At 34.2% G+C, this 13,113-nt stretch overlaps 1 protein-coding gene across 1 annotated transcript in view; it reads right to left on the bottom strand.

Annotated features, from left to right (window-relative positions):
* LOC123705207 (protein furry) overlaps positions 1-13,113 on the bottom strand; it is a 112,769-nt gene that overhangs the window by 32,493 nt on the left and 67,163 nt on the right. The window contains exons 26-28 of the mRNA XM_045653899.1: positions 11,391-11,513; positions 8,903-9,036; positions 5,036-5,185 (exon numbers count right to left, since the gene is read on the bottom strand). Coding sequence (XP_045509855.1) covers positions 5,036-5,185; positions 8,903-9,036; positions 11,391-11,513 — 407 coding nt within the window. The remainder of the gene's footprint in view (positions 1-5,035; positions 5,186-8,902; positions 9,037-11,390; positions 11,514-13,113) is intronic.

The raw sequence follows: 13,113 nt of genomic DNA, 5'->3' as shown, positions 1-13,113 counted from the left end.
ACATTTAATATTGGCAACAGCCTTTAAGGCCTGTAAAGTTCCATCATATAAAAATTTTCCTCAGATATTAAAATGAAGGATTATATAAAAAAAAAAAAAAACATTTCTCTAATATTTTTAACAGCCTTTACCGCCTGCCAAGTTCGATCATAATGATATCAAAGGGAGTGACAGTTCGTCTATGCACATGACACGCGTCAGTGCATAGTGTATTCATTGTTTTTTTACAAAACAGACACTTTGTTTAATTATTCCGTTAATTGGCGACACGTCAAGTGACGCGTCACTCAGCGCCCGCCCAGGGTGGAAAAATCATTGCACGAGTGTCAAATACATAATTATAGTAACTGGCATCTGGACATGTGCATTACGCTCAATTAATATTATTTTACTTGTCGCTACTACGGAGTCGTACTAAATATTTACTGTACGTAGTGATACCCGTTTAGGTAAGTGAAGCTGCCAATTAATATCGTATTTAGCAATTCACTTTGAGCGATATTTAATCTCTATTCAATAAGAAAGGGGTGAACAATCGGTTTATTGTATGTGAAATTAATTGGCGTAGCGGTAAAGGAACGTCGGGGAAGGAAGCGAGACAGCTTATATTTTCATACAAAAGCCTGAGACGATACAGAACTAATCCGTTAGACAGGCAGATATTATCTGGCTTTACGTGGTTATCCAGTAACGTCATATAACTTGGCTCTAACTTAGGCATAATTTCCTAAAACTTTATAATCTGTATCCAATATTGAATAAAGGAATCATCCAAGTCTATAAGTATTACATATAATATTACAAACAAAAAGCGTGATTTCTCTCCTCCCATAATTAAAAAAAAAAACAGCAGTACATTTGTGTAAGACATGGTATTCCCTAAGCCGGTCAGTGTGCCACGCAGTGAAATTGGCGCCCACCGCCCGCGCCGCGTACGGGCGTACAAATAACGCGCCCAGCCGTGACCTTGGCGATTCGGCCATCGTAACACCGCCTTACCCTGTACTTATTCCCCTTTATATTTCTGCTACGTAGTTACGCTTCTATGGAATATTCCTTTATTTATGAGCTTAAATGATGCTACGAAAATTGTTATGGAAACAAAACGATGGCCCGTTTTAATAGCTCTGAGTGGTATTGAAAGAGCTTAACACGTACGTCCAACTATTGGCTATTGTCAATGGTTATTTTTGGCCATGTCAATTTCTAAAGTGTAGATACATATAGAACTATAAAAAACTACAAAGCAATAAATACCCTTTGAAGCTTAGGCCATCGAATCCAATATTTTAGCTCAATCCAGAAAGGATTCTAATAAAAGCGATGCATGACTATTTTTAGCCTTTTACAAATTCTCAATATCAATTCTAAAATAGACAGCCAATTATCTGGACAATCTAGGCAAAACGACACAATTAAAAAAAATGACCGCAGTTAAATCCTTTGATTTATCAAATGCAATGGGGTTATGCTTCCATCTACACATTGCAGAGTTTAAAGCTATTGACAGCTTCATTTAATATAGTGCAGCGAGCCCTCCCGCCAACTTTAATCTAGTCCCGAGGCCCCAGATATTCATTAAAAGCCCGGCTCGCGTCACATACACTTTTCCTTTTATCTGGGATCTGAAGGGAATCTGTTTAGTTGTGTCGGGTAGTTGCGCCGAATAATTAGCCTCAGAGCGGATTCTGCTAATGGTTGAGAACATTTAGTTTGGTCCGGCGATATTACTTCTCGCCGGCCCGCCTTGCCCCGGCCGTAAATACTTTTCGCAATGCATATTTCAATATTTGAATTGCAATTTTGCATTGCGGTAACTGACTACGGGGAAGCTTTTGACATTCGAGTCACCTACGTGTCGAAATTAAGTTCAGTTCGCCATCATAATAGGGCGATTAAACGAGCACTCAAATGTTAGTTTATCCGTTTGTAATGTAAGCTGGATGAGACGGATTAATTTATTCGTAATTAGATCCGCTAGTGTAACATCTTGGGCATTTTTAAATAAGAAGTGTATTTAGAACTTAAAAACGTCATCCAATGTAAAGAGGCACTTTATTAACAAAATAGTTTTATATACATTTTTTTAACGTTACATATAAAATGTGTAACATCTTTAGCAGTTGATATATCTCCAATAAACTACACCGGTGTATTGCGGCGGGCGGGTGGTAATGTGAGCAATTGGACAAAGCGGGTGTCGAGTGGCCGCCGCGTCACTTGCGACTGGTGTGCATTGATAGAGGTGTGTCGAGTATATATATCTTTATATTTTATAGTATACTAGCGGTCCGCCCCGGCTTCGCCCGTGGTACATGTTTACGTTTCCTCTCCATAAGAACCGTACTCGAGAGTCTCGAGTTATGCGCTTACCAACATATTTTGCATCTTCATTAATCATTATAGAATTATGCGAGTGTATGGAGACGTCCTGTTATATCAAACTGAACCACCCGCGACGATTATTATAAAAGTTGAAAAGTTGATAACTCTACGTTTAGATTTTCAGTACAGATTAAAAAAAATAACACACTTACTAGAAACTTCCAATTTTTAACATACTAACGAAAAACTATTTCTATTGCTTCACTACATAAAAAATAAGCCACCAATTAGTCTGCTAGACAACCTAATCTTCAATTCAATATCAATAATTTCTTGCTGAAAAAAGAAATCATATTATGAATTGGTATTTATTAGGTATTTCTTTAGAATTTTCTATGCTCCCAATATTTCTTTGTAGATGAAATTGAATAAATTAATCAATTATAAAAATTAAATATTAGTTTACTTACATTACGAATCAAATTGAATTGAAGAAAAGCGAAAATAAAATGAGCAAAAGCTGTTCGTAAAGGACATGGATAAATGTGAAAATCCGGTGTCTATTTTAAAAAGTTGGTAAATTTCCCGAGTGCTCTGCAATACTGTTGCACTCAAATTTTCACTTCGAAATTTCATAAATATTTTCGTCAAAACTCTAATGTCGGTATGCGTTCAATTTATTTCGCAACTCGTCTACCTTGTCAGTTTATTTTGTTACGGCTAAATCCGATATAGCACTTTTAAGCGGTGTTTTTAATAAACAAGTATATTTTCATATTATTTTCGAAAGACTATACAAGAACTACATTGTAATGTACTGCTTTGAATTCTTTAGATTAAGGCTCTATGAAAAATTACGGTCTTTCCTTTCTTCTTTGTTAAAGAACCTTCAATATTGAAAAAATAAATTGTAATATTTATTTACGATTACGAAACAGTAGCAGGAAATAATTTTAATAATACACAGTGAGAGAGATCAACTACGAAATTTTCCTAGGTACACATAAGAATATCTGTATGTACATAATATTTATTACACATCATCCCTTCAATAAGGAAAACGCTACAAAAGATAAAGAAAATAAATTGTATATTAAATTAATACAACAGAATAAATTTTCAATCATAACACGGCTATATTAAGGTGTGCTTAACCTACGCGCAAAATTACATATTATTACAAATTGAGATCGCGTCATGTGCGTAGATACAATGTATTATGCTGGTTAAGATCATAAGAAATATTGTGTGAAGTAATCCTCTGAACAAGAAAGAGAATGAAGATGTTTCTGGCTTAATTGGCCTAATGGTCTCATCATTGTTAAAGTAATATAATGACTTCTTGGTTTTATACTACGACTTTATGTATCATCAACTTTAAATATAATATAACTCGAACGAAGCATATCTTGGTAAAGTCACAAACAAAAGAACGCAACACCACATCCAACAAAACATCCTTATAACCGTCTGCAAAGAAGAAAAATGTTACGAGTGACATCGCCAAAATATCCTTGCTACAGTCAGCAGTAATAGTACGGGAGCTAGCAACGTTTAAAAAAAAGTCATTTTAGTATAGTTGGGTTTTTGATATACTGTTTCTCTTGCTATTTCGGTTAGAGTCCGGTCTGTCTGGCTGGCCGCAGTGGTTGCGTTTATTAGTGCGCATCTTATCTGCACAGGAAAATATCCTTAATTTAAAATCATTTTTTAACGCGTAATTTTTAATCTTTTGCCTTTAGATAGATCCATCAGACATAATTTTTTTATTGCAAGACGTTTTTTTCGTTGTAAAATAGGTGCCATACGCATTTTTTATTTCAAAATAACTAAAATGTCATCGAAATAAGTGAAATTACATCAACATGAGTCCGCTTAAAAGGTAAGTAATAACTTTATTATTTATATTATATTATCCTTTTTTAATACTTATATTGAATAATTAGTAAACTAATATTTTTAATAGATGGTTTCATATTTATTACACTTTTGGGTATAAATATGAATTTGATGATATTTGTATTTTCTAGTGTTTGATTTTACGCGAGTATTATACATTTTGAAATTAAAGACTTGGGAAAATAATACAATGAATAAATCGCGTTTAAAATCCGTTAAAAAGTCTTTAATTTCTTGATGATATTTGGTTTTTATCAAGTTTACATTAACGTCCTATTTGAGGTTCGTTGGGAAAAAGGAGGCGATATGGTAGATTGTTGCAAAAAAACTGTAAATAGTAAAATGAATATTATATATAGTATAAGTAACACAGTGATTACTTATCCTTCACTGGGACTCATGTTGATGGAATTTCACTTATTTCGATGATATTTTAATTATTTTGAAATAAAAATTGCGTCTGGCACCTATTTAACAACGAAAAAAACGTCTTGCAATAAAAAATGTATGTCTAATGGATCTATCTAAAGGCAAACGATTAAAAATTACGCGTTAAAAAATGACTTTAAATTAAGGATATTTTCCTGTGCAGATAAGATGCGCACTAATAAACGCAACCACTGCGGCTAGCCAGACATCCCGGACTGTAACCGAAATAGCAAGAGGAACAGCATATCAAAGAACCAACTATACTAAAATGCTCACTTGTCAACGTTGCTACCTCCTAGAATATAAAGAAAAATGTCATAAGTAACATCTTGCAAACATTCCCTTGGCGACATCATAATGCTCCTCACTCAATGTGACTTACCTTCACCGTGATATAGAACAGGTTGTTGAGCACCATCTCGGTAGCCTCTACGGAGCCGAGCCCCTCCCGCCTCGCGCCGCGCCCGCCCTCCGCGCCGTAGTACTGCGTGCAACAAGTGACAACATGTGTGTTTAGATTGCAAATATTGGACTGAAAGAGGAGAAATACAGAATACCACGTATATTAAAAATGTTTGTATTTTTTTTAGCTTATAGAATTGTTGAAATACTTTTTGGAATTTTTACAACTCATCGTCATGCATGGTTTAAGATCCAACAAAAAGTCGAGTCGTCATTGGGATTTTCTACTAGCAGCTATAGCAAGTTTTTGAGCAAAAGTCTATCTGTTGTTAAATAAAAGAGATATATTATGTATAGAGAAAGAGAAATACAACGTGAAAAAAAATTATGTATCATATGTAATTATGTATGTATTCTCCTCTTGATATAAGCATACAACTTTCTCAAGAAAGGTGTATTTATGAGTTGCTTGCGACAAATCTTATATAATTAGCAACAATTCTTAAGTTGTTTTGTGTTCATTCTAAAACATACGAAAATCGCAGCATACATTAGTAGGACTCTAGTACGGTACATCATTTAAATCTATACACATTTTGATCACAAGTTCGATACCGTCATTTATAAAGACGCAAGAAAGGATAGGACATTTTATGAGGTATGATTTATTAAAAGCATATAACATGACCACGAGAACATCGGAATAATTAACAAAGGAGAAACATGTAGCCGTGCGGAAGCTCTGTGTTATTTTCAATGCTTTTTACTCCGCCTTATTTTCCCCGACGAGACATAGGAAGAAGTTTAATGAAAAGAATTTTTCCATATTCTATTTGATAAGCGTAGGTAAATTGATATAAAATATGAACAATAAATTGTGAATTTTTTTTTTACAAAGACCTTATTATAATGGCGTCAAGAATAATAACGAAAATCTTAAACTAAGAAAAATTACACTGAAATAAAATTGTTTGGGTTTTTTTTTTATTTTAATAAGAATCCATTAGTTCCACTAAGAGTTAATTTGGGTTAACAAGATCCATCAGGCTAACGAGTGGCGATAAACTGTACGAAGTGAAATAATATAAAATCAAATTATTTATGAAATTATTCTATTCTGAAATCAACTCGTCTGTTGCTGGGTTACCTCAAAGTGCCAATGTAACAGTTTGTCTATGGTTGCTTACAAACAATTTGAGCGCAGTTCCAACGATTGCAGGCCTCTTCAATTAACGAATATTCGAGAAATAACCGATGCTTGTTTGTGTTTCAATAAAATTTGCAATTCAAATACTTGTAGTTTCTTTACAGGAAAATTATACGTTTAATGAAAATAATATTTTGCTCTTATTTATTTGTTGTTTAAGTTTTATAGATGATGATGTAAGTTTATAACACCATTTTTTTTAAATCGGAGTACCTATCCTACACATTCATGCATTTAATATAAGGAGATAAGGACGATGAAATAATTAAAATAATTAATAAAGATGAATAGGAAGTTGATAAATATTGCCAAAAGGTGACAATCAAATCCACTTCTATTAGAATAAGGCCCAAGTTAACTATCATCAAGATTGAAACTAAAAAAATTTCTAGAAACGAGCAGCGTGGGTTACGTTCTTAGTATTCAAAGCGTACGGAATATCAAAGTCTATACAAGTATAACGACTTCAAGGTTACACAAGTTCGTCGCAGATTCAACGCTTTTGATAACTGGAGCTTCTACGGATTCCCGTTTCTTTCATACAAATAGAGACTGAGCCCAATTACATAGCCTTAGAAAGCAAGACTTAATTTTAATTGAAGGGAATTTTTTTATCTGATTCCTTTCTTGAAAAGGTCGCCATTAAGTACTTCATTATTAAACCTGTATTTATGGGGCTTCGGTAGACTATACAATATTCATAACAGATTTTTTTCTGCCCGTCCAGATTGTCACTATTAATTTGTATCTAGGCTTCAAACAATGGGCGAAATCACGCGGTGCACTGATCCGCGCCGCATACTCCATTCATGGAAACTAATTAAGCAAGCGCGCCTCGTAAAAACAGGCATGTTATGACTGAAAATCAGCGCCAGACGGGATCGTAATGAACACCGCCGAAACTATATTTACCCGATGCAATACAAAATATTATGTAAATAGTGTCGGAGGGCGATCGCCCGAGGCAGACAATTTGCCGGCCACCCCTTCGGTCAGATGAAAGCAATACATAAACTGACAATTATCTATAAGGCTTTCCTGTGATGTGTCCGCGCTGGGGTCGCAAGTCATAAATCCGACGTCGGTTAAGCTTCATTCGTGTTAGCTTTGGGGGAGCCAGGGGACACAATAACATTGGGATAGGTCGTAATGAGATACCAAATTTGTGTGGTATCGATGGAGAGATAGCATGAGGAAATAAATATAAAAAATATTATAATTGAATCAATTAAACGACAAGTAAAGGGTAAAGAAATTTCTAATAAGTTTATAAAACTGTCAGAAGGGCTCTCTCTTCTTGACAGTAAATTGATTATGTGCATAAATATCAATGAGTAAAATAAAGGAAGAGGCTTTTAAGAAAATTCCACCAACTACTTTCCCTTAACAACATTCTTTTGAACATTAATTTTTTCCTATACCTATACTATAGAATACATACATCACAATACATCACAACGACTAATCATATCAAGTGCACGTCCTGCAAAAGGTATCATATCTCATAATCCTTTGTCACTGGGAGTATGCACAAAGGGATTCATTATTAATCGATTAATTTGCGTAGCTACGACACTAATATCGTGTGACAAGGTCCCCTTCAATTATTTGTGTCTGCGTATGTATTGGTCAAACGGCAGGAAATGAAAACTACAAAGCAGTGCAAACGCTACCGTGCATTGTATTTGTTTTGATTGCGCCGCGCGGTTCATGCCCGCGGCTGACAGACGCGTCTTTGACGTCCATTTTAGGGGTTATGATGTTTGATTCGATTTCTGTATTGCGTTATTATATTTGCCATTTGGGTGCTGCGAATTTAGCTTTGAAGTGGGTATAGACTAAAGGTTAATTTGAAAGTGCATGTTGCAATTGTGAGCCTCCTATACACTCCGTATTGTTAAATGGGGTTGAACTGTAATTTTGCCTAGTATGAAGTTTACCTAAAAAGGTATTTTTATGAATAAATTATATTTGTCTCTGTCACGTTCCCTACCTTTAAGTTATGAAAAATCTTACTAACTATAAAAAGTATGAAAATTATATTTAATAAATAAAAATAACACAGCCTTAGCAGCGAGCAATAAACACATAGCCAAGATTCCGCCACCTAATTTTCATATTATTTTCATAATCTAAAAGCAGTTCCAAGAAGCAGATTCCTAGACCATCTACATACAAATACCTGTATATTAATCTCATATTCTAAAGAGCAGTTCCAAGAAACAAATGCCTAACAATACTGTACATCCCAATTATGTAAAATTGACATCATTTTAAAAGAGCGGTAATTACTAATTAAGTATCTAGTTATCTTACGGTTTTTATGCATAGATACTACTTTCCGAATCGGTTGTAAATGGTAAAACTATGTCATGTGCTTCTAGAAGTCTAATTGAAAAAAAGCGTATGTGCCGAACACACGAGTCAGAAGTTTCTTTTTCGCAAGATTCAAAGATACCCAAATCGTCACCTTACTCCATGACGTGATGATATTTCTATGACGCGACCTTGAAATTATTAATAACTCAGGCCCCGGAACCACAGACACCATAGAAAATCTATTGTGTCGTGGACCGATCGGGCCGCTTGGGGCTCAATGGGTTAAAGAAGTTTCACCTCAAATGTTGAAGTTTGACTTACCTGTATATAGGACAATGGATTTGCCGGTGGTACATTTGGGTCGAGCAGTTCGATATTGACGAGCCACGGCAGCAGGTACTGGAGCAGCAGTTGGCGCACCTCAGTTCGAGCCGTTTGGAAACGGGCTGTTATCTCTGTGTAAAGCATACAAATAGTTTTAATATTGTATATTATAATATTCAGACTGGAATTTTATACAACTGAAAGGAAAGTACGTTAAGGCGACTACACCACCGAAACTAGCGCCCCCCCAACATTTTATTTTTTTACTCCTAAACCAGATCAAATTTAAAAAATCTAGCTCGGTACTTTGCTAGTATATTACTTGTAGTATTTTTGGTATTACTTTTCATTATTTTGCATTCGGTAAATTAGGAGAACTTTTGATTACCGCCAAAAGTGGCCACTTTTGGCGGTAATCAAAAGTTCTCTAGAATAATGAACAGTTAGAATAGTGAAAAGTAATACCAAAAATACTACAAGTAATATACTAGCAAAGTACCGAGCTAGATTTTTTAAATTTGATCTGGTTAAGGAGTAAAAAAATAAAATGTTCGGTGGCGCTAGTTTCGGTGGTGTAGGCCTCTTAAGTCTATACATAGAAAATTTTACTCAAAAATAATACGATGAATACTGCATTCATTTAGAAGTGCGAAAATTCCTTTGGCACATCCGTATAAAATAATATACGATAACGTACGTAACAATAATTAGTGTAGTTACCCGAAATTAGTATTAGTATCCATATAATAAGGATAATCGCTTATTTAAACAATGTGTAAAATTTTTTTATCATTACAACTTATTTCTACAACTTCAAAAGCAGTACCTACTTTCGCCTCAATAATTACATCAATACAAGCTAACGTATTACAATATGAATACGATGCAATATTAATGAAAACAGAAATCCACATTGATACCATTTATAAACACATTTGACGTACTTTTCAAAACTTAAATGTAAATAATGGGAATTTTAATTATATCCGAGCAATTTATTTTAATTCATACGCGCTACTGCATCATGTTTTATTAAAACGGTTATTAAAATTAAATTTTGTGTTGTGAATCGGAAACCGCATTCGAATACATATAAGAGAGAAGTTACTAATTAATTACTGAGTTTTTGTCAGAGCTAGGAATGATTAAACTGCAATCACTTTCTTACACTTTCACAGAAACAACTCGTATATTATAATACTACAATAAAATTCTCAACGTATCAAATAATTGTAATACAAATTATATTGATTTTTTTAATATAACATTATTTGATCCTCTTATTATTCCCCTTTACATCATATTATATTTCAATACTGTCTTTTCTATAAGTAATTTAATGAAAGAGGCAATTCTGTATAAGTGTAGCACAGACTCACAAATCCTTTCAATAGTAAACAAAATAAAGCAGCACAAAGAGACATCCACATAATATGAACTCTGAAATGTATTAAAAAAAATGCAAAGCCGCTACAATGCACCGTGTCACCTACGGGGTTAATAAGGATTAAAATGTCAAGTCCTAATGGAGTCCATGAAAGCTGATAAATAAAAAGCTACAATAAAGTTAAGAATACGTCTGGGACAAATATACCTATGTATATTTGTACTATCTAAACAAGGTAATATAATGGCGAAGGACTGTTCTTGAACAACTTTTTTATTGTATTCAATTTGTATAAGAAACGCATTTATTTTCTTGTATTTATATCCAATATATAAAATTTTAGATTGATATTTGTTTGATAGAACGTTCTCGTGTTGTAATTTTTTAGCAATAAATTTCATTAGTTGGAGTGCGCCTAACGCGAGCAAAAATAAAATAATTTTATCCGGCGGAAGCGGATCGAATGTAATAATATTTCGCTGTTAGAAAGCAATTAAATCATGGGCGATGAAAAACTAATCCTGCACAGACAGACAGAGCTGCATACAGTCGCTAATTATTTCATCATACCCTCTGCAATAATCAACTGAAATTAATTTCGTCAATGATAGCTCCCAGCGTATAATCGGCCACAGGAGTATTATGTCACGTGTAAAGCCGGGTACACGCGCGATAGCAAAACTGAACATATTGAGGGACGCGAAATTGGAACGGTAAACCACAGTGGCTACTAGGCTTAACATTATTTCCTGTCGAATGTCGACGCCGTGTGAATACATCGAGATTGGCAATACAAGTACCTACGGTTGGCAAATAAAAATCTCATTGAAACATTATTTACCGATACTTTTATTTTGCCATGAAAAGTATTTTCGTTGACAAATCAACAAGCAGATGTTATATGATTGATTCAGTAAGCACTTATTTGTATTAATAAAAATATTTTGTTATTCTTCAGTATTTTATTTGCATTGTAAATATGAGCGTTTGAGATCGTGTTCTATGGAAAATTTCCAGCGCGTTTTGAATGATCAGAACTTACATAACGAGTTTCATACTATATAATATGGCTAGAAGATAATACTAAAGTGGACTCACCTGAGAACATCGGCATGGTAAGTTCTGGGTGTAGTTGTGATAGTTGACGGGACAGGTACAACTGCGAGCGGCAGTACGTTGTGCAGAGGAGCACGTCCAGGGTGCCACGGCCTTTCTCTGATCCTGCAAGAGAATGTACTTTAAGCTGTCCGTAGGATAATTAGGTTAGCAAATGTTTTAGATAAAAATTTCATATATAACAGTGTTTTATTGCCATAGTTGGAAACGGCTTGACAGATTTCTACGCTATTCACAGTGTCTTCGATGGGTCTTAAAAGTTAAAATAAGCTGTGAACTTATTTGATTTGTGGAGTGATAAGTAACTGGTGAAATTACGTTGCCCTGATTATTATTACTACTTTTATTCTTGATGATTATTATTACTACAATAACTAGATAGTTTTTTTCTGTAGATGGACGAGTAAAACCAAGGACGAGCTGTGGTACATTTTTGGGGGCCTAAAATTTATTTCAGTTGCTGGACAGCTGAATAGACGGTAAAATATAATAAAGCTGAAGAGTTTTCATTGTTTGTTTTAACGAGCTCATCTCACGAACTAGGTACTGATTCGAAATGAAAAGTCTCTTAGGGCCATTTATATAAGAATGCTATAGATATTTATCAACACACAACGACCAAACAATTTTTTTCTAATAAAATATATAGTACAGATGGAAAAGAATATTTATAACAAGCAACGCGGGGCAGCTGGTAGATAAGTAGCTTACGAGGATCTTTACATCGCGAAGTATTGAAAATTGAATATATGTATATAAAACCAGATTTGTAACGTACAAATTTCTTTTTTTTACAATAATCTTGTTTATTTGTATGTATTGTTTACTTGGAGCAATGAGTTTTCCGGAATTGCGTAAACATCTGTTTTGTTTATACAATTCTGCAAAACCCACGATAATAGTTTCGTGTTATCGAATCGTTTTACGACTACAAAGAATACAAAAAGATGATCTTGAAGAGGGATTAGGGCTCACGTACTTCGACTAGCGTTTATTTGTATACCAAAAATGATAATAAGACAATAAAGTTCTTTCTATTAATGTCCCATAACCCGATTTACCTACTAACCATACTAATTATAGCATAAAGCGTACTGTAACAATAGAATTGAAACCCGAGCTTACTTCGCTACTGCAACTAGCACGAAACACATGCGACACTTACACGTGTGACCCACTGGGTCCCCAAATCGATTGTCTTTCGAGTGATTTGTTATGCAAATTGAGATAAAACACATTTACTTCGATTGACTTGGTGCAACCTAGAAGCTGAGCGATGGACAGTAAACGTGTGGGTAGATGTGTGATTAAAGTTTAGTAATCAACTGATTTATTTTATAAAGGATTTTATTAATGAAATACGCATTGTATGCGAGATATTTTAGTTTTACGTTAATTAGTAAATACTTTATCAAAGAAAGGACGCACGTGTAAGATTCAAAACTAGTAAATATATCATAAATATTATAAACGGTGTTTATACCCTTCTCTTATGAGAAGCCCTGTTTAAGTTCCAATTTCACTGTTGCATCATTTTTCTTAGCAGCAAAGTGAAACACTCTCCTTCTAATAAGAAAGCAAAGGCTTTGAAAGTCTGCATTCAATAAGTAATTACAGGAACTGATTTTTCCAGCCCTTCTTTATAGTGACTTTGAAGATACTCTGACATTTATAGTTGTGATAGGCAATTAACTAACATAAACAA

Source organism: Colias croceus, chromosome Z, assembly GCF_905220415.1.
Source record: "Colias croceus chromosome Z, ilColCroc2.1".
Classification (NCBI taxonomy): domain Eukaryota; kingdom Metazoa; phylum Arthropoda; class Insecta; order Lepidoptera; family Pieridae; genus Colias; species Colias croceus.
The sequence above is the reverse complement of the archived record's forward strand: the minus strand, read 5'-3'. Positions and strand labels throughout refer to the sequence as shown.